This window comes from Poromitra crassiceps, assembly GCF_964638095.1.
Source record: "Poromitra crassiceps genome assembly, chromosome: 7".
Lineage (NCBI taxonomy): Eukaryota > Metazoa > Chordata > Actinopteri > Beryciformes > Melamphaidae > Poromitra > Poromitra crassiceps.
In genome coordinates, this window is record NC_139628.1 from 57,119,819 (window position 1) to 57,144,599 (window position 24,781).

A 24,781-nucleotide genomic window follows, 5' to 3' on the forward strand; every position below is an offset into this window, starting at 1 on the left:
AGATCCACATAACGATGCGTGCGTAGATTTAGACCATTTTTAAAGGGGTGGGGAGTGGGGCGAGTACCCGGACAGCGGAAACGTTACTCGAGTACTGACGTTATGAACGAGTACTCGAGTACCCGAGTACTCGCGCCCATCCCTACACCGAACCATACCGTGACGTCACGGGACCAATAGACGTACCGTTACACCCCTACTAGTACTGACTGTAGGTGCACAGGAGGAGAAATAACTGCATGATCTCTGAAACTAACTGAAAATGCTCCGTCCCGCTTTGTGTCTCAAGCAGCTGGGTGTTTGGACGAAGACATCACAGATCAGGGGCCGGTTGCACCAAGTGGTCTTAACTATGCCTGGTCGTAACTCCTACGTCGGTCTTAGTTAAGACCAGTCTTTAGAGTGGACTTACGCCTGTTGCACCAACACGGCTTACGTCTGGTCAGTATGCTGGTCGTAGCAATGCGCGTCCATGTGAATTGCCGGGGAATGCACCCTGATTGGATGATGTTGCAAAAATGTGCCTCGCGACCTGCTTGGAGCGTCACTGTGCCACTACGCTCTCTCAGCCACTACTCTAAAACACCCTCCCTCCTCCCACCCTCCCTCGCTCCGGGGGAAAAATGGCGGCGATTGAGCCAGACAGACAGTCTGAATGAAATTGAATGTAACGTTCCCAATTCTATGTATTAAATTCTAAAAAATTAACGGCAACATTTGGGAAGGCTAAGCCACACAACTAGTTAGTTATAATCTAACATTGTGCTGTGTTACGACGGTGACGATGACGGTAAGGACTCAAAAAGGTCTCCGCTGATAAGACACGGAGATCTCTGTTACAGGCAGGCGCTACGCCTCCTCCTGACCAGGCGTAAGAGTTACGCCTGGGCGTAGTGAAAAGAAGGCTTAAGCCGTCTTGGTGCAACCGGCGTAGCTGTTAGGTCGTAAAGTTACGACCAACTTCGCTTAAGACCAGTGTAAGACCAGTTGGTGCAACTGGCCCCTGGGGTGCAAACCGCCCTGCCCACTTGCTGCCAATTTAAATGAGGTTGAAGTGTGGGCCTTTAGAATGTAACATGTAGCAGCCTACAGCTAAATAGGGAAGAAGCACAAGCAGGGGGAAAAAATCTGCTCAAATTTATTTTCAAATGTAATTCGAGTATTTCGAACACAGCACAGAAGGCAGTGGAAACACAGCCGGCGTTTCCCACAGCCTTCCTCGGGTCCAGCTGGGTTTGTCCCCGTGTGCACTTCCCCATTTGAGTCTTGTGCTACTGCTTCCTGTTGTGAACGAACGCACCACAAACTCATCGATGTTCATCACCGTTCTATCTCTTCACCACAAGAAGTGTGCGTCACTCAATCACTGTAGAATCTTGTTGATAAGATGATAAAGATCATAATTCATTTACAATAATCCAGTTACCATTGGAAACAGTTCAGTATGAATTAACACTCGTTCTGTTTGTCTATCTCTCTGTTCATACGTGTGCGTGCGTGTGTGTGTGTTTGTGTGTGTGTGTGTGTGTGTATAGGAGTATAGAGTCCCCGCTGGCGGACGCGGCGGCGCTGGAGGAGGAGCTGTGTGACGGGCAGAACTGGCAGGAGACGGTTCCTCCTCAGCTCCTCGCCACGCTCAGCACCCGGGAGGTGGACCGACAGGCGGTCATCTACGGTACAGCTCCAATTCAACACACACACACACACATACACACACGCGCACACACGCACACACACACACACACACGTGCACACACGCACACACACTACACACTCTACGCACGCGCACACACGCGCAAATTTCCTTGAATTAAACATAGCTAAAAGCTGTTGTGTGGTGGGGCTGCGCAGACAACAAATGTAAAAAAAATCACCAGTTAAAGTTGTTCAGTGACACTGATGCTGCTGGGTGGATTTACTAACTTCACCCAGAATGATGGCGTTGGGTGGGACGTAGTCTCACTGCCCCGACACTGATACACGAGGTTACTTACTCTCTGGGTCTGGGACACTGCTCGCTCCAAACTGCTGTCCCAATCCTGGCCAGTGATTGGTTCCCCCCCCCCCCCCCCCCCCGAAAACCTGGGGGCACCAATCAGTAACGACTTTAGCGATCAGGCCTAACCTGGCTCTGTTGACTTTTGAAAACGAACCACTCTCTCATTGGTGCTACGACCTGTCAGTCATTCAGTTTTGACCCGCCCTCAAAACAGCAGCTGCGGCTGTGAAGTGGCACAAACTAATTGATGTAGTAGAGCACATAGTAGAGCACAGCGATTCAACGTTGAGTCTGGGGAGAAACTAGGTGGGACGCAATTCAGTTTGTCAGTCATTGAGTTGTCTGGAATCAGAGGCTTGTTATACAGTATTAAATAGTGTAGTGTCAACTACACTGTACTTCATTCTCCTCCTCTCTTTTTGCTCCTATCTGCCTCTTCCTCCTCCCTCTCTCCTCTCTGCCTCCTCCTCCCTCTCTCCTCTCTGCCTCCTCCCTCTCTCTTCCTCCTCCCCCTCTCCTCTCTGCCTCCTCCTCCCTCTCTCCTCTCTGCCTCCTCCCTCTCTCTTCCTCCTCCCCCTCTCCTCTCTGCCTCCTCCTCCCTCTCTCCTCCTCCTCCCTCTCTCCTCTCTGCCTCCTCCTCCCTCTCTCCTCTCTGCCTCCTCCCTCTCTCTTCCTCCTCCCTCTCTCCTCTCTGCCTCCTCCTCCCTCTCTCCTCTCTGCCTCCTCCCTCTCTCTTCCTCCTCCCTCTCTCCTCTCTGCCTCCTCCTCCCCCTCTCCTCTCTGCCTCCTCCTCCCTCTCTCCTCCTCCTCCCTCTCTCCTCTCTGCCTCCTCCTCCCTCTCTCCTCTCTGCCTCCTCCCTCTCTCTTCCTCCTCCCTCTCTCCTCTCTGCCTCCTCCTCCCTCTCTCCTCTCTGCCTCCTCCCTCTCTCTTCCTCCTCCCTCTCTCCTCTCTGCCTCCTCCTCCCTCTCTCCTCCTCCTCCCTCTCTCCTCTCTGCCTCCTCCTCCCTCTCTCCTCTCTGTCTCCTCCTCCCTCTCTCCTCCTCCCTCTCTCTTCCTCCTCCCTCTCTCCTCCTCCCTCTCTCCTCCCTCTCTCCTCCTCCCTCTCTGCCTCCTCCTCCCTCTCTCCTCCTCCTCCCTCTCTGTCTCCTCCTCCCTCTCTCCTCCCTCTCTGCCTCCTCCTCCCTCTCTCCTCCTCCTCCCTCTCTCCTCCTCCCTCTCTGTCTCCTCCTCCCTCTCTGTCTCCTCCTCCCTCTCTCCTCTCTGTCTCCTCTCTGCCTCCTCTCTGTCTCCTCCTCCCTCTCTGCCTCCTCCTCCCTCTCTCCTCCTCCTCCCTCTCTGCCTCCTCTCTGTCTCCTCCTCCCTCTCTGCCTCCTCCTCCCTCTCTCCTCCTCCTCCCTCTCTGCCTCCTCTCTGTCTCCTCCTCCCTCTCTGCCTCCTCCTCCCTCTCTCCTCTCAGAGCTCTTCACCACTGAGGCGTCCCACCTGCGGACCTTGAGGGTCCTGGACCAGGTCTTCTTCCAGAAGATGAGGTCTGTGCTGAGCTCTGAGGAGCTGGCCTGCATCTTCCCCAACCTGCCCCAAGTCTACCAATTCCACGGTCAGTTCTCCCTCTCTGTGTGTGTGTGTGTGTGTGTGTGTGTGTGTGTGTGTGTGTGTGTGTGTGTCAGTCAGTCTCCCTCTGTGTGTGTGTGTGTGTGTGTGTGTGTGTGTGTGTTAGTCTCCCTCTGTGTGTGTGTGTGCGCATGTGCGCATGTGTGTATGTGTGTAGCATTCTGAAAGGTTGTGTTGAAGCCTGGAGATTGTGTTGATCGCTGCCATGTTGACCTTTTTGGAGCGACACTGTGCAGCCAAAGCGAGTTGTGGTTTGTCTGCAGCGTCTCGCTGGCCAGCCTCCCCTCCCTTCAGTCCGAGGAGTCTGGCTGCACGGAAACAGGCAACTGGGATAAGCCCTCCCCTGCTCTACAGCTGCTCTCCCATTGGACCGACTGTTTCAGTCGCTGCCGCATGTCCGCTCCCGGCTTATTACAAGCTCTGTCATTGGCTCCGACCATGTCAATCAGAGCAGCTTCCGCTCCCTCCTCCCTGTGTGTCGCTGTAAACAGTGCCTCAGTGAAAACAACAACGCTAACTAGCTAGCAAGCTAACGGCAGAAACCTACACGCTAGCTCGTTGCTACACGCTGAAAACGGCAAGTTGGATTGTTGGAAACTATTTTCCAAGGGCACTGCCGCTAAGCGCCTGACCAAAGATCTGATGGGAAAATGTGACACAAATTTGACCACATGTAATACTGAAAGTCATTTCACATACTGTTCTCAAATCTGTTCAGTTGGGAATTGTCTTCTTCAGCTTTTGAGTGATTGTTTACAGTCACTGCCCAGCTATTATAATGATACATTGTCTCAGCTGCTAACCAACATATTTAAATTAAATTCAGAAAGTTGAGTGTGGGAAGAGAAGAGAATGGGATTTCAAAATGGAAAATTCTAGGAACGCTGCTCCGTGTGTGTTTTATTGTGTTTGTGTAATTTGAGTCAATATGTATTCAGGCTGTCAATGACCAGGTCAATAATAATACTAAGGAATGCTTAGTAAGTAGGCAGCTCATGGCTTGTAAAGATAATCTCTGCCTGCAGCTCTCCAATGTCAATATGTATTGTAGACTTTAATTTGGAGACATATGCTGTCAGTTAATTACTAGACTAGATTAGAATAGTCGTGCCAGTGAATTCAGCTTTAAGTGTATTTTTCTGTAGACATTTTCATGGACAATCTTAGGCCATGTCCACACGGAGACGAGTTTAGATGTATCCGCTAGTTTTTTTCTCATATAGACGTTTCGTCCAGACGGAACCAGCTTTCTGGGAGTATACCTTCTGGGAGTATACGTTCTGGGAGTATACCTTCTGGGAGTATACCTTCTGGGAGTATACGTTCTGGGAGTATACCTTCTGGGAGTATACCTTCTGGGAGTATACCTTCTGGGAGTATATGCTAATTTTTGAAACCGGGTCCCAGAGTGAATATATCTGAAGACGCCACCCTTGCATTTCCGTGTTTACAACCCAACTTTTCTTAAACGGAAAAAAAAAAGATAGCTTCCGTCTCCGTGTGGACATGGCCTTAGTGTTTGAAAGAAACAATTAATTCAGTTCCACCCCCAGCCACTTGGTAATTGCATCGAGTAATAACTAGTGACATTTCTGGAGTTGCTGCTGTGACAGAGCGACAGACAGGTGAGTTATTTTCCACTGACCACTGTGTTGCAGCAAGTCTGTGTGAGGCCATGAAGAAGCGAAGAGAATCTCCCATCGTCCAGGACATCGGCGACGTCATGCTGGCCAGGGTGAGTTTCAAAATCCCTGCCATCACTGCTCTTCTCTATCCTCCATTCTTCTATCTCCATCCATGCCATCCTTTCAAATGGATCACAATGTGAAGTATATGTACAGTGTGTTAACTGTGTGTGTGTGTGTGTGTGTGTGTGTGTGTGTGTGTGCGCGTGCGTGCGTGCGTGTGTGTGTGCATGTGCGTGTGTGTGCGTGCGTGCGTGCGCGCGTGTGTGTGTGTCAGTTTGAAGGTGCAGCTGGGGAGGAGTTCCAGGACCAGGCGTCCCAGCTGTGCAGCCAGCAGTCTCAGGGTCTGGAGCTCATAAAGAACAAGCAGCGCAAAGACCCCCGCTTCGCCCACATCATCCAGGTACACACACACACACACACACACACACACACACACACACACACACTCGTAAAACCCCGGAGTCACACACGACACATTTTTCTGTGTCCTCCTGGCGAGATGCGATGTTGTAAGTCGCTTTGGACAAAGGCGTCTGCTAAATGCAATCAAGTCAAGTAAATCCCTCCCATGTTTGTATGATGTGAACGGCCATGCAAATAGGTTCTGTGCCCGATTCCATAAACATTGGTCTACCTGCTCTACCGTTCACCTGGTATCTTGTCATGTTCTCGATGTGTTGACTTGTAGGAGTGTGAGGCCAGTCCTCACTGTAGGAGGCTACAGCTCAAAGACCTGCTGGTCTCAGAGATGCAGAGGATCACCAAGTACCCTCTGCTGCTGGACAATATCATCAAACACACAGAGGGTGAGGCAGGAGCACACACGCACACACACGCACACACGGATGCACACACACACGCACACACACACGCACGCATGCACGCACGCATGCATGCACGCACACACGCACACACACACACGCACGCATACACACACACACACGCACACACGGATGCACACACGCACACACACACACGCACGCATGCACGCACGCACACATGCATGCATGCACACACACACACACACGCACGCATGCACGCACGCACACACACACGCACACATGCATGCACGCACACATGCATGCACGCACACACACACGCACGCACACACACACGCACGCATGCACGCACGCACACATGCATGCACACACACACACACACGCACACACGGATGCACACACACGCACACGCACGCACACACACACACACACACACACACACACACACGCACGCACACACACACTCTTATTTCATCTTGGATGATTACATTGTCTGTGTTTTGTGCGCTGATGTGATTTGAAGGCCGATGTTGTGGTTCTTGTAGCGGTCTCATCAGACCTGGCTCCGCTGCAGCGCGCTCAGGCGTGCTGCCGCGGGATACTGCAGGCTGTCAACGAGGAGGTCAGGGAGACGGAACACCGCCAGCACCTCAGCCAATACCAGCGCAGGCTGGACCCCGCCCCTCAGTTCAAGGTGGCCAGCTTCCTTTATTTCTTCTCTTTCATCTGTTCTGTCCATCTTTCTCTTCCTTCCTTTCCTCACTCATTTGTCTGGTTGCGTACAGAGAGGCAAAGTGAACGTCACTTCCTGCTTCAGCACTGTAGCTGAGATTTTCACCCGCCATTTATTTTCCCATAGATAGTTTCGTAAAATGCTTATGAAAAGAGTTTTACTGGTTCAAACCGAACGGTTCGGCTAACGCTATAATTGGGAGAGACCATAGAACATTTCACTCGGACCAAAACTAAAAAACAACATCGAAAAAATATTTTCTTTCATATTATAATATATATGTCAGTTTAAAAAAAATTGTACCGTCAAAACGCCTGGTTCGATCACTGTGTATCCCCAGGGGTGGACTCGACACAAATATGTCAGTTTAAAAAAAATCGTACCGTCAAAACGCCTGGTTCGATCACTGTGTATCCCCAGGGGTGGACTCGACACAAATATGTCAGTTTAAAAAAAATCGTACCGTCAAAACGCCTGGTTCGATCACTGTGTATCCCCAGGGGTGGACTTGACACAAATATGTCAGTTAAAAAAAAATCGTACCGTCAAAACGCCTGGTTCGATCACTGTGTATCCCCAGGGGTGGACTCGACACAAATATGTCAGTTTAAAAAAAATCGTACCGTCAAAACGCCTGGTTCGATCACTGTGTATCCCCAGGCGTGGACTCGACACAAATATGTCAGTTTTAAAAAAATCGTACCGTCAAAACGCCTGGTTCGACCACTGTGTATCCCCAGGCATGGACTCGACACAAATATGTCAGTTTAAAAAAAATCGTACCGTCAAAACGCCTGGTTCGATCACTGTGTATCCCCAGGGGTGGACTCGACACAAATATATTTTTTAAGTTTTTAACCAGTAAAACTCTTTTTATAAGCATTTTACGAAATGTCTATGGGAAAATAAATGGCGGATGAAAATCTCTGGTACAGTGCTAAATAGGGATGCACGATATATCGGCAATCATATCGGTATCGGCCAGTATCGGCCGATTTTTTAACATATCGGTCATATCGGTATCGGTCAGATGTTGCAATGTTAATATCGGTTATCATTATCAGCCAAATTCTTCACATTGATATGAAATAATGCAGTAAATCTATGATTTATGGGCTTTTCCAAAGGCTTTGCAAATAAAGAAATGCATAACTTTTTCAAATTCAGTGTTAACATGTGTTTTTCAGTATGTACAAAATGTGATGATCATAAAAATGTGGTTTTATACAGATCATATCGACATCGGTAAATATCGGTTATCGGCCATAACAGCAATGTTAATATCGGTTATCGGCATCGGCCAAAATTTTCATATCGGTGCATCCCTAGTGCTAAAGAAGGAAGTGACCTTCACTTTGGCTCTCTGTTGTTCATGTTGTAATTCAGGAATGGGTTTTTTATGCAGCGCTGGCATTAATTTCTCATCACTCGTTGTAATGGTGATTTGTGCTGCTACTCCTCTCTCTCATAGAGTCTGGACCTGACCACCAAGACAATGATTCACGAAGGTCCCCTCACCTGGAAAGTCAGCAAAGATAAGACGTTAGGTATGTAACTGTTATGCACTATCCGACATTGATTTGCTTATGTTGTCAACGTGTTCCTGCACCAATAACTCCAAAACAAATTTGAGCACTTTAGGCGAGACTCCGAGTCCTTTCCTCGTGGACACTTCCTCTCAATCTAATCTGTTTTCGCTCAAAGTCTTGGACAGATCCTGCACTTGACACAGTAGAGAACATTAGAGAACAAAGTACAATTCAGTTCATGAGATTTCTGTTCATCTCTTTCTCCTCTTACAAAACAATTCAGAGTACAACATTTACAGACAGATGAGTGTGCTTTCTTAAACTATGCCATGTAATTTACTTGCATATGCTTAAGGTGCGTTCACACCGAGATATTTATTTTTCGCTCTGTCGCTCAAGTCAACCCTTTAGAATCGCTCTGTCGCTGTGTTTAAATCGCTCATCAACAGGCACACGAAATGACGGACATGTGGGGGATATAACGTTACGCAATGTCATGCTGTTTGTCCACTACGAGCCACCGTCATTGTTTACAAGCTAAGCCTATCAGCGTGCTCCTAATGCGAACTGCATACCGGTAGTACAGACTTCACTTCATGTCAGCTGTCAGCCTGTCAATGTGGTTTGTTGCCACACAATAAACCAGCGGTTTGTTCCAAGCCAGAGTGATCCTTGACTCGCTCTCACACGGCAGCCAATCAGCATTGAACAGCGAGCGACTGATGCCAGCGTATTTTCGCTCGAGTTGGAATATTTCATCTCGAGCGACGAGCGTATTTTCTCCCTATCGCTCTGTCTCTGCCGCTCGGACGCCCAGCGATTTTTCTCCCAGGCGAATATACGCTCAATCGCTCGTTTGCATTGACTTTGTATGTAAACTCGACGCCAGCGACAAACTTTAATAGGTCGGTGTGAACGCACCTTATAGATCAAATACATATGTTTTTACACACTGGTTAGTTTGAGTTTAGTTTAGTTTATTGGACAGTTGATACCTACATGATAAAAAATAAGTCACGCATCATAAACATGTCAAGGATAGCACAAAAAGTCAGACGTATTTCCGTTGTGGTCCTTGGTCTCGGCACATAATATACATAACCACATATAATCGCACATAATCAATATTACCAATCGACATTACCTACCTACATCATGAAAAGCAAAGTCAATAAAATACAACAAAATACTACTTGACTACAGTGACGTACTAGGTTTAATCCTGGACTTTTTCTATGAGCCAATAACGTTCACCTTGAAACTATTTGGGTTCAGGCTAGGGCTGTGAATCTTCACTGGCCTCACGATTCCATTCGATTACGATTCATCCGTCTTCGATTCGATTCGATTCCACGATGCATCACGATGCATCTGGATACAGCTCAAAGTATCGCAGCTCCAAGTATCAAATCCTCAATTTTCTGTATCAATACTGCACATGGCTACTTTTTCATCAATTAATACAAGCAGTCAGATAAATATCAAGTCCCTTTTTTACTTAGAAAGTGCTTTAAAATCTGAATGTCAACAGAAATGTAAACATAAACAATTCAACGATCTGTCAACGATTCGATTCGATTCACACGTCCGCATCGCGATGCATCGATTATACGATTAATTTTGACACCCCTAGTTCAGGCTTTGTTTGATGGTCAAAGGCAACTCATTCCATTCCTGAGCTCCTGTGTAACTAAATGAGCATTGGCCCATCTTTGTTCTACACCTTGGAGGATGCAGGTTGGCTAGGCTAGATCTATTCTCAAACACCTGGGAAATAGCTACTAAGACACTTGGGGGCCCTGTCATTAACAATGTTGTGCACCATGTTGAGCCTTGGTACCTTTCTATATAAAAAGAAAGATCCACTACTTAAAGGAGTACTGATGTTGATGTGTCAGAACTTGTTAATCACGTAACATATGCATGTGTTATAGGGTTATAGGTAGATGTATTATATTATAGTATTATATTCCTGTATACGTTTTTGTTTGTTTTCTCTTGTTTGTCTTAAACATATGATTTTAAAATGTTTTGTCTTTTACTTTGCATATTTGTAATGTATCTGTATTGTTTGTTTTGACTGTGGACCCCAGGAAGAGTAGCTGTTGCCTTGTGTAATGGCTAATGGGGATCCTAATAAACTAATAATAATAACTAATAATCCTTTTGCTTATCTGGCAAAAGGACTCATTACTAAAGGCTTGCAGCCAATTAAATTAGGCATAGTTTGGTTGCTTAGAAATTGACATATGTCCGTTTGCAAGATGTGCGTCTATATTTCTCATTCTCTCCCCACCTCCTCCCTCCCCCTGCTCTCTTCTCCCCCACACCCCTCCCCCTTCCCCTCTCCTGCTCTCTCCTCTTGCTCCTTCCCCACCTCCTATACCCTCCAACATCTCCCATTCCCTCCCCACCCCATCACTCTCTCACATTCCCCCTGCTCTCCCCCCATCCCCTGCTCTCTCCTCTGCTCTCTCTTCATTTCTATATTTTCTATATTATCAATTGTTCAATGTGTTATCTTTATTCTGTATATTCTTGTTACTGTTGTGTCAGCTAGAATTAGCTAGACATACTTTCTGTGAAGCCCTCTGAGACATGCTTGTGAATTAGGGCTATATAAATAAACTTGACTTGACTTGACTTGACTAAACTAAACTAAACTATATTGAGATATCAATATAAAAAAATATAAAAAATAAGAAGATTTTGCATTTTGGAAATAAAATATACATACTGTGTCCAGACTAGTTTCATCACATGTGTTTGTACTTGGCTCATAACGTGCATTCTGATTGGTTCTGTTCATCCCCACCGTCAGAGATCCAGCTCATAACGTGCATTCTGATCGGTTCTGTTCATCCCCACCGTCAGAGATCCAGGCGTTGCTGCTGTCAGACTGCCTGGTGCTGCTCCAGAGAGGCCCAGACGAGCGGCTGCTGCTGCGCTGTCCGTCCCGCTGGCTGGGCGGGGGCGTAGGGGTCAGCGGAGACGCCAAGGCCTCCTTCAGCCCCCTCGTCAGGCTCGACTCGCTGCTGGTTCGCCACGTTGCCACAGGTGAGGATCACACCTGCACGCTTTTCTGCCCAATCACAGTCACGTGGATTCAGACGCAGCGTGTTATTGGACAGAGTTTGGGTAATAAGGGAGTATTCAGTCAAAAATATAGATGATTTCAGTCCCTGTAAGGGGAGTTACGCATGATGGACTTGTCTACGCTCTCTTTAGGGTAATTTACCTTTTCTGATGTTTATACCAGAACAAAATAGGTCATCAGTCCAGAGTGACTGCGGAGCAGATACTTTCCTTACAATGATCAATGAAGCATCACATTATTAGTATTATTAATCCTGAGAAGTCACTCAGATCTGGGTAAAATCTTCATACTTTGAAATGGAAAACACACAGAGACTCAGGGCCTTCATGTAATGATGATCCTCATGTGGCCGCAGTATGTTTTGTAGTAGGTTGATGATGATGCTAACAATGTCATGTGACCATGAGGTGGTCTTTAACACACAGGTTACTCAGCGGGGTCAAACCCTGTAGCAAGATCAACTCCTGCTGCTAACTCCTAAACCCTGTAGCAAGATCAACTCCTGCTGCTAACTCCTAAACCCTGTAGCAAGATCAACTCCTGCTGCTAACTCCTAAACCCTGTAGCAAGATCTACTCCTGCTGCTAACTCCCAAACCCTGTAGCAAGATCAACTCCTGCTGCTAACTCCTAAACCCTGTAGCAAGATCAACTCCTGCTGCTAACTCCTAAACCCTGTAGCAAGATCTACTCCTGCTGCTAACTCCCAAACCCTGTAGCAAGATCTACTCCTGCTGCTAACTCCCAAACCCTGTAGCAAGATCAACTCCTGCTGCTAACTCCCAAACCCTGTAGCAAGATCTACTCCTGCTGCTAACTCCCAAACCCTGTAGCAAGATCTACTCCTGCTGCTAACTCCTAAACCCTGTAGCAAGATCTACTCCTGCTGCTAACTCCCAAACCCTGTAGCAAGATCTACTCCTGCTGCTAACTCCCAAACCCTGTAGCAAGATCTACTCCTGCTGCTAACTCCTAAACCCTGTAGCAAGATCTACTCCTGCTGCTAACTCCCAAACCCTGTAGCAAGATCTACTCCTGCTGCTAACTCCCAAACCCTGTAGCAAGATCAACTCCTGCTGCTAACTCCTAAACCCTGTAGCAAGATCAACTCCTGCTGCTAACTCCCAAACCCTGTAGCAAGATCAACTCCTGCTGCTAACTCCCAAACCCTGTAGCAAGATCAACTCCTGCTGCTAACTCCCAAACCCTGTAGCAAGATCAACTCCTGCTGCTAACTCCCAAACCCTGTAGCAAGATCAACTCCTGCTGCTAACTCCCAAACCCTGTAGCAAGATCAACTCCTGCTGCTAACTCCCAAACCCTGTAGCAAGATCTACTCCTGCTGCTAACTCCCAAACCCTGTAGCAAGATCTACTCCTGCTGCTAACTCCCAAACCCTGTAGCAAGATCTACTCCTGCTGCTAACTCCCAAACCCTGTAGCAAGATCTACTCCTGCTGCTAACTCCCAAACCCTGTAGCAAGATCTACTCCTGCTGCTAACTCCCAAACCCTGTAGCAAGATCAACTCCTGCTGCTAACTCCTAAACCCTGTAGCAAGATCAACTCCTGCTGCTAACTCCTAAACCCTGTAGCAAGATCTACTCCTGCTGCTAACTCCTAAACCCTGTAGCAAGATCAACTCCTGCTGCTAACTCCCAAACCCTGTAGCAAGATCTACTCCTGCTGCTAACTCCCAAACCCTGTAGCAAGATCAACTCCTGCTGCTAACTCCCAAACCCTGTAGCAAGATCTACTCCTGCTGCTAACTCCTAAACCCTGTAGCAAGATCAACTCCTGCTGCTAACTCCTAAACCCTGTAGCAAGATCAACTCCTGCTGCTAACTCCTAAACCCTGTAGCAAGATCTACTCCTGCTGCTAACTCCTAAACCCTGTAGCAAGATCAACTCCTGCTGCTAACTCCCAAACCCTGTAGCAAGATCAACTCCTGCTGCTAACTCCCAAACCCTGTAGCAAGATCAACTCCTGCTGCTAACTCCTAAACCCTGTAGCAAGATCAACTCCTGCTGCTAACTCCTAAACCCTGTAGCAAGATCAACTCCTGCTGCTAACTCCTAAACCCTGTAGCAAGATCAACTCCTGCTGCTAACTCCTAAACCCTGTAGCAAGATCAACTCCTGCTGCTAACTCCTAAACCCTGTAGCAAGATCAACTCCTGCTGCTAACTCCCAAACCCTGTAGCAAGATCAACTCCTGCTGCTAACTCCCAAACCCTGTAGCAAGATCAACTCCTGCTGCTAACTCCCACGCACTCCTGTTTCCCTGCTGTCTCTGATCACGTCTCTGTGTGTTGTGATTTCTCCTGTGTGATTTCTGCTGTGTCTCTGATCACGTCCCTGTGTCTTGTGATTTCTCCTGTGTGATTTCTGCTGTGTCTCTGATCACGTCCCTGTGTCTTGTGATTTCTCCTGTGTGATTTCTGCTGTGTCTCTGATCACGTCCCTGTGTCTTGTGATTTCTCCTGTGTGATTTCTGCTGTGTCTCTGATCACGTCCCTGTGTGTTGTGATTTCTCCTGTGTGATTTCTGCTGTGTCTCTGATCATGTCCCTGTGTCTTGTGATTTCTCCTGTGTGATTTCTCCTGCTGTGTCTCTGATCACGTCCCTGTGTGTTGTGATTTCTCCTGTGTGATTTCTGCTGTGTCTCTGATCATGTCCCTGTGTCTGGTGATTTCTCCTGTGTGATTTCTGCTGTGTCTCTCTGATCACGTCCCTGTGTCTGGTGATTTCTCCTGTGTGATTTCTGCTGTGTCTCTGATCACGTCCCTGTGTCTGGTGATTTCTCCTGTGTGATTTCTCCTGCTGTGTCTCTGATCACGTCTCTGTGTCTGGTGATTTCTCCTGTGTGATTTCTGCTGTGTCTCTGATCATGTCCCTGTGTCTTGTGATTTCTCCTGTGTGATTTCTCCTGCTGTGTCTCTGATCATGTCCCTGTGTCTTGTGATTTCTCCTGTGTGATTTCCGCTGTGTCTCTGATCACGTCTCTGTGTCTTGTGATTTCTCTGCAGACAACAAGGCCCTCTACGTCATCAGCACCACAGAGAGTAAGATCTACGAACTGGTGGCCGGCACTTCATCAGAGAAAAACACGTAAGCGAGCCTGGATATTGTAGCCTATATATTTTTTTACACCTGTATTTTTTTACACCTGTATTTTGCTCCAGAGGGATTGCTGAGCACACCAGCTCTCTTTCAGCATACAGTAACATGTATCTTCTCATGATGTGTGCTTGCTGACACTGGGTTTTTATTTTTTTCCAGCTGGAAAGACTTACTTGAAAAGTCCATTTCATTGGCTGGTGGCTCGTCACCTCAGACCAATTATGGATCCACACCTATATCGTGAGTGACTCTGTCTATGAATAAAATCTTACAGTGTATATATATATATATATGTATATATATATATATATATATATATATATATATATATATATATACATCCCTCTTTTATCTTTTATCCCTCAGGGACTTTTCTCTCACATCTCAGCTATTGAGTGTGGCAGAGCCTCTTTTAAATCTATTTTGATTGATTTGAACTAAATTGAAATTCCTACTAGGAGTCATAAAAGCCAGTGTGTGTGTGTGTGTGTGTGTGTGTGTGTGTGTGTGTGTGTGTGTGTGTGTGTGTGTGTGTGTGTGTGTAGGTCCCGAAAACATTTTATAATGTCTAACTCAAGGCCAAGATTTTGCATAAAACTAAATATAGCACCCCCCCCCCCTCCAGTCCCCACTGAGAAATCATCTATATTCTGAGTGTTTTCGTTTTCACGTTTATTTCAATTCATTTTCATTCTACATATTTCATTCTAAATGGAATTTGAAGGGTCTTGAAAAGTCTTAATTTAGTATTTTAACTTCACTTATCTTGGCGACAGCCTGTGTGAGCTTTGTGTGTCTGTGTTTTATCACCTACAGTTCTCCTAGTCTAGGTAACGCTTCCCCACTCTCAACAGGCAGACATGGCTACCCATCAGGTGAGATGCATCTTTATCCACGACCATGAATCTGTCACCATCTGCTGTGTGCGCCTAGATTTATGTGAAACCATCCAAAAATCATGTTTGACCTCTGTATCTGACTCGTGTTTGACCTCTGTATCTGACTCGTGTTTGACCTCTGTATCTGACTCGGTGAGTTGTTCCGACTGTTTCAAATCTCCCAGACGACTCTATGATGGAGGGGTCCGTTTCCATGGAGACAAATTCCTCAAACGACGACGACGCGCTCAGGCCCACCACACCGACAGACCAATCAGAAGCTTTCCTCTCCGGTGACAGACAGGAAGTGGGAGTGGCAGAGGCGGCTCTGCAAGACGGTGAGCAGGAAGCAGTAATGGCGTATTCCTCACTTGATTAGTAGGCCTAGTATAACCTCACTGCTAATTCACTGTTATTCTTTTATCTTATTTTACGTCATGCGTTTAATTCATCTAAATCTACATTTCCAATGTGAGTGTGTTTTAGATCAGTGGTTCTCAAATGGGGGTCCGGGGACGCCCAGGGGTCCGGGGCACTTTGCCAGGGGGTCCGCAAAAGGTTTTCAGGGAAATAAAAATATTTGTATTTTGCAAAAGCTTCATAGTTCAACGAAAATATGTTATGCTTTAAATCTAAAATAGCTCATGGATTACATTCTAATCTAACAAACCTATGAATTTAAAAGTCATGCACGTTACCGTGGAAACAATTAAGCTTAGCCCAAAATCACAAATCAGAATGAGGGGGTCCCCGCCGGTCTATTTTCTATCTTGTAAGGGGTCCTTGGCTGAAAAACATTTGAGAACCTCTGTTTTAGATTTCATTAAGTGTAAGCCTGTAATTATATATTATATAGATAGATATATATATATATATATATATATATATATATATATATATATATATATATATATATATATATATATATATATATAATATATAATTACAGGCTTACACTTAATGAAATCTAAAACAGAGGTTCTCAAATGTTTTATATATAAAACATATATAAATGTTATATATATATATATATATATATATATATATATATATATATATATATATAGATATGTGTGTGTATATAAAAGTAGCTTGTTAATTGCTATAGACCTTATTCGCTAACCCCAGACAGCGCCATATTGTTGACATACCGTCCTGCAGCTGACAACTATAGTAACGGCCTTATTGTCGTTTCTGTTCCATTACAAAATAGCGATGGTGATGACAGCAATAAAAACCCCAGAGTTGTTGTTTGCATTAGGGATGTCGAAAATCATAATTTTTCTTGACCGACAACCGACACTCATTAGCCGACAACTGTCGGTTAACCGAGAAGATTAAAATGCGCTATTTTACTGTCTGTGCCCCATTAAACCTTAGGCCTACCAAATGCTTGATTTTTTTTCAGTAGAAAGCGTTTATTTTTACATCTACAAGCAGAAAAAAACACATTAACAAAACGAGAAGACAAGTTAAATCCTCCAGCCATCTAAACAAAAACATTCCTCGGATAGGCTATGATAGGAGCTGCACGCATTTGCAGAAGGGGGAAATACGGAGGGAAAAAACCCATACTCACGCTCACAATTCTTAAATGAATTATCTTACTGCATGTGTCGTAAATAGTCTAATAAAACCAGCAGAAACTAATTTTAAAAGCTCAGAACGAAACGTGTCGCTAATTGAACGAATTTCCACTTTGAATAGCACATCAAGACACCGCCCCAAGCCTTCACGCTGCAGGGCGCACTGACGAAGCGCTTATTGCTCTCTCCTTCTGACATTCTCACTAATTCAACAGTGGTTTACCTGCTTTTGAGATCTGCAAAAAAATAGTTTGCTTCTCTCTCCACGCTTCTCCCTCTCTCTCTTTATCTGCGACGAGGGCTGTAGGTGGCTATTATGCTCTCTGTGTGTCCGGCTGCACGACATGACGACGAGTGCAGCAAGTCCGCACGCTGACAGCTGTCAGCATTGCGGGACTCGGGAGGATGAACAAATGAGGCAGGCTGTCCAAACTTTTTACCGATCTAATATGAGATGCAGAGAAATAGGACCGTTAGGAAGTTTGACCGACATGCTTAACCGACCAATGACGTTGTCGGCGGTTAACCGGTTAACGGTTAACCGTCGACATCCCTAGTTTGTATGCTGCCGTTAATGCCTGTAATAATAAACAAAAGAAAAAACGAGGTGAACAGACTTTGCTGTGAGGAGCTGTCAGAAAGTTTCACCTGTCTCAACTAACTATCCACACCTCTCCTGTGCTGCTGACGTATCCTCAGTCTCGCTCCCTTCACGTCTGTGGACGGTAGAGATAGAAACAAACCACGGGGACTTTATTGCTGTCATTACTACAGCCATGCCTAACGCAGGTCACCATCCGAACACAACAGGAACGATACAGGTAACGCTAACGGCGGCTAGCTTCCTATAAACGCTGCTCTCACATAGGCTGTCACTTAAGAGCTGCTGCGTTATGTCGAGAACATGGCGGCGGTGGGCGTGCCAGTACGTGAGTGACGTCAATCGAATAAGGTCTATTGGTGTTTTTCTCTGCGTACTAATCATCCTTCAGAAATCCCCTGCTTCATGTTTCCTGCTCGTTCTTGTGTCGTCACAGTTGAAGCACTAAGGCAGCTGTTATTCCGAGACTTGGAAGAGGACGGGTGGAGCCACGATTCAGACGGCACGCCCACCAACGAGGCGGCCAATGAGAGCAGCTCGTTCACGGAAAGGCAGAGGCCAGAGTCCCTGGAGACCATCCTCGATTTCAGCACCGACCAATGGGAGGCTGAGCCGGAGGAAGCCCCGCCCTCGGACGTTCACGTCGTGAGGAAAGGTAAACCGTTCAGAAAGAGACCCGTCATCATCAAATCATCATCTTTAAGTCTCCAGCAGGGTCTGCTGTTCCCTCTCAGTTCAGTCAATCAAGGACATTTAAAAAAAAATTAAAAGTAGAATTATGCTCAATTGCTGCAGCTGGAGTTGCATGTTCCTAACTGATTGAACTGAAAGTGGATTCACCCTGAATGTGGTTTTCCATCTGTGGGTCAAATCTGGGTATCTGCATCGGCTGCCTTCTTCCGCATGGATTCTCTGCACTCTGTGCTCGTTTATTGATTTTGTTTCTCACACTTCTTCTTCTTCTTCTTCTTCTGCTCCTTTTCTGCCTGCTCCTCACGACACGATGACACACACGCACGCCACACCTGGTGACACCTGGTCACGCCACACCTGGTGACACCTGGTCACGCTACACCTGGTCTTGTATCTCAACTCCTCCTCACTCACTGACTCGCACTTCTCTTCCACATGCATTCAAACACCCCCCCATATCTGTTCACACACACACACACACACACACACACACTTCTCCGTCACCCGTCTGTCCTCTGTGCATAGCTGTGGTTGCGGGCTCTCCTTCTGTCCCTGACGATATCACTGATGATGTCACTGATGATGTCACCCTCCCCTCCGACCAATCGTCCGAGCCGAGGGGCGAGGCCACTCCGCAGGGTAATGACACGTAGTTCTAGTGGGGCCCCGGTGCCATAGCTTCCATCACACAAGCACGTCCTTGTCTTTATGTGTTTGATTTGATTTGATGTCTTTTAATCCTGTCTAATTGTATTTTGCAAGTAGCTTTTATTAACGAGGGCTAGAACGAGATATCAAAATTCCATAATATGACGATACAAAAATGTGACAATGTGGGGCGGAAAAATTAAACGCAATATTAAGTTAGATTTTATTCTGCGATAGTTGCCCATCACACGCTCTTCATTTAAATTATTTGTGGCTCAGAAATATATATATATATACTTTATATCAAATAAGAACATTTTCTTTGATCCACGTCTCTCTTGCTTATGTAATATGCCGTTTGATCTCTTGCTTACACAATTTAAAATCTGCCTCAGATTTAAATGAATAATAAAATCGGATGTAAATTATTGGTCTTGTTATCTATTTGTAGGCAATTTGTAGCTTTCCTTACTTGTGTTTGTTGTTCTGAGGGAGAATTATACACAGACTTTTGACAGAGTTCTTCAGGCCCAGTTTACTGATGACACTACACACCAATTAGTGTGTGTGCATCAGTGGTGAGTAAGTGTCATTACGCTGTATTCATACTCCCACCTGTCTGCTGTAGGGAACACCTTCTACTTGGTGATGCCTACCGAGCAAGGAGAGAGCGTCACCGACGACATCAACGACCCTCCTACCCCCACCGCCACCCACTTCCCTCAGCCTCCGGAGGAAGTGATGTCACCACAGGTACAGCCGGAGGAGGAAACGCTCGACCAATCAGAGGCGATGCAACCTGAACAGGAAGAGGAGATTAACCAATTGCCGACCGGGCTTCAGAGTCACGTGATCAAAAACGTGGATGAGATTTTCCACACCATCGAGGGGTTGATGAGCAAGTTGCACCAGCTGAAGGTGAGTTGTGTTTAGGTTCGCCAAAACGATGAATCCAAAAAATAAAAAATCGCAATATGAACTTATGCGATGAATTGTGTCTCTCTCCGTCACTCCACAGGACATAGAGAAGGCCCATCACAAGCTTCTGAAAACCCTCAGAGAGCCTCCTGTCAGTCAGGAGTCAGACGACCGCTCGTGTCACTCGGCAACCGTCTCCAGGACGCCATCTCTGGACCGCGGCTCAGGAGATGGTGAACCTTTTCTTTTCTCACTGCAATGTATTAATGTATTACCTATTCTGGAAAAGACACTCACTGCCACTTGCATGGGTCCCATATTATGTTACTTCAAATGTAGCTACTGCCATCTTGTGGCACTTGTATTATGCTGTATTATGCTGTATAACAAGCACCAGGACTGGAGTGTTCACAAATGTATTGGTGAGACCGTCCATGACACCCTCCCTCCCTGTTTCCAGCTGCCGGTTGCCTGTTTCCGCCCAGGACCGTTCATAGTGAAAGAGACTGAAAATAATCATAATAATAGTTGTGACTTTGTAATGGAGCCTCCCAGCACAATAATTTCTCACGTGCATAATTGTACAACGGAGTAACAATATCTTGAATCTTGAAAGAGATAGACCGCTAAAGCTCCGTTCAATGACCAAATAATAAGAGTTCCGGTTTGGATGTTTAGCCTTCAAAACAAAAGCGGCCGCTATGCAACCACATACTATTTTTAGCCATTTCAGCTAAAATAAGCCCATACAGTATGAGTGAATTGATTGACATTCACCTCGTTTTTGTAAAATATTGCCACTATGCAACCACACAACGTTAGTATTTTTAGCCATTTTGGATAAGATAAGCCAAACGTTCCCACTCTTTGACAGCTGCGCGCACGTCCTTGCTAGTGAAACAAATTTAAACAGGAAGTCGACAACCGGCAACCGCTGAGAATCATGGGAAACGTAAGTCCAGGAATAAGGTGAATACCGATATCCACCATTATTTTTTTCCTTCCTTTATTCCCCCAGCCATTCGTTCTGAAACCTCACTTTTAATTGACTATTAATTATTAATTGCCTCTATTGGAGAAAATACGGGTACAAGTTATAAATCTGTCTTTTTTTCTCCCATCCAGGCAAGGAGGGAAGTCCAGCAGAACCCAAGATCCAGTCGACTGGATTCTGATATCAGCTCAGAGTGGATCTACTGATAGACACAGACTCTCTGATATCAGCTCAGAGTGGATCTACTGATAGACACACACTCTTTGACTGTTTGGCATACAGACGCACCCATATGCACCCACTGTCAGACTCGGGCACCCTAGCCCCGCCTCCCCGCGCACCCCCAATCCCTGCATGCACTGGCCAATGGAGCGGAACCCAGGGAGGAACCGTAGACGTTACTGTTTCTGTTGCCCCGGGATATACCAGGAAGCTGGACGGACCGCTAAGGGCGTTCCCCCCCAGGAACGCTGAGGTCCGCGCCGCTGACCTCCCCCCGGAGCAGGAAGGGAGTCCAGGGGAAGAGAGGAAAAAAGACTGAAGGAACGAATAAAAAAAGGAAGACAAGTAAACTGTTGAAAGAGTGAAAGAAGGATGACGTGAAGAAGAGAGAGGAAAGGTGGAAAAGAGAGGAAAAGTTGGAAGAACTCTAACTGGAAAGTAGGACACAAAAACGACCAAGGTGGGGATTTGTTCGGCTGCGTTTCTAAAGGACAGAGTTGTGTCTAAAGGACTGAGTTGTTTCTAAAGGACTGAGTTGTTGTATATTTTGGTTTGGAGAGCTGGTTGAAGGAAGGGAGCAGAAAAGTGTTGAACTGTCGATTTTAAGGAAATATCCGAGGGACCCCGTCACACCCCAGCACTTTACCCACAATGCATCCCACTGTCATGCATACGTACGTACGTCCTCCACAGTGGACAGGTCAGGGACGGGAGACGCCACTGGCTTCACTACGGGCCCCCCCCCCCCTCCTCATCATGGCTTCATGCTTTACACTGAGTTCACCTGCCACCAGGGGCTGAAGGACTGTGTCTACATCAACCTGCCACCAGGGGCTGAAGGACTGTGTCTACATCAACCTGCCACCAGGGGCTGAAGGACTGTGTCTACATCATTCAGGTTCTTTGCACTGGGTTGATACAATATCTCACACACACCATTTAAGGTGATGTTGAGCTTTGCTGGCTTGTGTGGCTTCCTGGACATGATGATCAAACCCCCAAAGCCATGAGTCTCTGGTGTTCATCTGTTGCTGTTGCAGAGGAGAACGGAGAATTGTTTCCTCCATCCAGACCTATGAATGCAAATGTCTTGTCACTCGCTGACTGACTGACTGACTGACTGACTGACTGACTGATAATCGTAATATAATAATCGTAATATAATGGCAGAGAATTCGGAGAGAGAGAAATGCATAACTCTCCAGTCATCTCTACCGGAGCAACAGATAACAGAGATGAGAATCACCAATTTGGGGGGGGGGGGGTTTCTCTTGTCCAGGAAGCTCCACAACTCAAATTCAACATCACTTTAACCGTTTCATTCATGTCACGTGTTCATATCCCCTCCCCACTACTGGACAAACACTAGTTGTTGACGTTTTTGTGCTTTTTTGGGAACACCACAGTGGCAGCCATGTCGACTTGTATGTCCACGTACTTCTCCTAAGCTATGGGATGGCTGTTTGGAAGCATCAGTGCGACGTTATTGATCATTATATGGTTCATATTAATCGTAGATTGTTCATCAAACTTTGCATAAGTTATAGAAACACTACTGCGCTGTTTACTACTGAAGCGCTGTCTGTTTTTTTTGTGTTTTTTTTCTCCATCAGCGCTGCTCTAGAGACATACAGGGATCGCCGTGACGTCGGGGCGCGCTCAGTGGAGACGTACAGCTCCGCTGACCGCGGCCCACGTTTTTCCCGGGTTTCGCCCGAAGTCGCAACCGACACGGGGTGTGTTTTAGAGCGAGGGTCAAGACGGGCGATGTTGCCGACAATGAGGACGACACCGGGCGGTGGGGAAATGGAGGGCGTGACGGGGAAGTATGGCTTGAAACTTTGAAACTTGAATATTCAGTCAACACGTATTTAGCACACAATCAATTTGCTGCCAAAAATAACGAAATTGTCGGTGACGTCGCCCGTCGACGTCGCTTTAAAAAGAAAATCGCCTGTGAATCGTTTAGGCCTCCCTTCGCTGTAATGTGTGTGTGTAAATACTGTGAACCACCACCCACTGGTAATACCATAGTGTTCTAGCGCCCCCTACAAAGCCATGAAGGGACTACGTTCTTTACCAAGTAGCATCTATATAGCGACCCCCCCTTAACCCCTCCCTCTCTCTGCACAGAATAATGTATAATTTATTGGGAGAAAAGAAACGCTCTGTAAAAAAAAAATGAATTTGAAAGACTTAAGTGCAGTCAGGGAAAATAAGAGACGATATGCTCCTGTTCTCTATCTCAGCCTTGTTCGGTGAAGTAACTGCTGCTGTGCAAAGTACATCAGAGTGTCATTGAATGTGCTTTATTTTGAGAAAGGTTGTAACCCTTTAGTGAAGCCTTTGTTGAGGTTTGTGGAAGCAGACGCTAAAGCCGAGTGATTTGTTTTATTGAATTTGTTTCTGTCAAAGGTCGTCACTCACTTTCATTTCATTTGATATCCACACTAGAGTGAGGCAAAAATATGTTTCAACTGTTGCAAGAAGAGATCCAGAAAGCTTTAAGAAATGACTTTCTACTCGCTAAGGGAACGTCAAAATAAGTTTGGCAAGTTATGTTTTGATGTTTGCTTGTTGAGATTTTATTTTTTATTTTGTATTATGTCCTGTCCTGAGCACCTCGATGTCTCATTATCTATCTTGGCAGAAGCACAGCGGACTGACTCTTTTATTTGAACTGGTTTTGAATATTATTAACACTAATTACTAAGTTCCCCACCGTCTTTAAACGACCAAACCCAACCAAGAGCCCCATAACATTTGAAACACAATCAACACTAATTTCCCCTCCGACACACAGAACCACCCAACCCAAAATATGATCCTACCACCAAGTCATGTTTCACTCACTGGAGGAGCGTTTTCACTCTTTAGCCAACTTGGCGGCATTAAGGACACCTGAACCTTCTGACTGTACCTGCCTCTGGGCTCCAGGTGTTTTTTTGGTTACACCCCCTTCAGAGAAGTATGACTCCTGGGTTTGTTCAGTCACGTATAGGAGTGAAAAAGCGATGCATGCTAGGTTTTCCCAAGTGGAAAACAAGAGCAGTGTTACTGATCCCCAAAGGAGTGGACAGTCTTTTGAATAGCTTTGGCTGTTGATTATCAAGCATCTCGGACAGCGTTAACCCATTGATACCTGATACAGCATTTGTGTGTGTATCCCTTTAAGACCGCGAACCGCGTTAAACGCGGTTCGCGGTCTTAAAGGGATACGCACACAAATGAGGGATATACACGCAAATGCTGCATTAGGTATCAATGGGTTAAACACGTGTTCAAGTGTAATACAAAACAATGCATCTGAGACGCTGATGCCTTCAAAGGCAGTAAGTAATCCTAATTGATGGTTGGTGAATTCGTGCTGTTTTTCTTTTTCTTTCCCATTCATTCTGCCCTTCCCCTCGTTCCTATACGGGAAGACATTTTTCATCTCCGATTTCTACCTCTACTTTTCCATTTCTTTATACTCCTGAATATTTCCCGTTTTTCCATAAATGTCTCTTTCTGAGGTCTAAGTCGTGGTCCTAACTGGCTCTGAAGAAGAAGCTAAAACCGATTCCTTTTGTAAGATGTTGCACAGAGAAACTCCCCCGCACGGTGCGAACTACTGTATGCATACACACGTCTTTAACTATCATCTCGTTGTCTTCTCCTTTTTTTTTTTTATCTTGTTCACTC

The 24,781-nt window shown here is 46.1% G+C and overlaps 1 protein-coding gene across 1 annotated transcript in view; it reads left to right on the top strand.

The window, feature by feature from the left end:
* Positions 1-24,233, top strand: part of arhgef11 (Rho guanine nucleotide exchange factor (GEF) 11) — a 52,490-nt gene extending 28,257 nt beyond the window's left edge. Inside the window, exons 25-40 of the mRNA XM_083640745.1 lie at positions 1,536-1,675; positions 3,457-3,597; positions 5,270-5,346; positions 5,574-5,699; positions 5,988-6,105; positions 6,624-6,772; positions 8,283-8,358; positions 11,215-11,397; positions 14,464-14,545; positions 14,717-14,797; positions 15,374-15,432; positions 15,621-15,773; positions 18,059-18,277; positions 19,592-19,881; positions 19,982-20,114; positions 21,007-24,233. Of these exons, the coding sequence (XP_083496871.1) occupies positions 1,536-1,675; positions 3,457-3,597; positions 5,270-5,346; positions 5,574-5,699; positions 5,988-6,105; positions 6,624-6,772; positions 8,283-8,358; positions 11,215-11,397; positions 14,464-14,545; positions 14,717-14,797; positions 15,374-15,432; positions 15,621-15,773; positions 18,059-18,277; positions 19,592-19,881; positions 19,982-20,114; positions 21,007-21,056 (2,077 nt within the window). The 3' untranslated portion in view covers positions 21,057-24,233. The remainder of the gene's footprint in view (positions 1-1,535; positions 1,676-3,456; positions 3,598-5,269; positions 5,347-5,573; positions 5,700-5,987; positions 6,106-6,623; positions 6,773-8,282; positions 8,359-11,214; positions 11,398-14,463; positions 14,546-14,716; positions 14,798-15,373; positions 15,433-15,620; positions 15,774-18,058; positions 18,278-19,591; positions 19,882-19,981; positions 20,115-21,006) is intronic.
* The last annotated feature ends 548 nt before the right edge of the window (positions 24,234-24,781 follow it).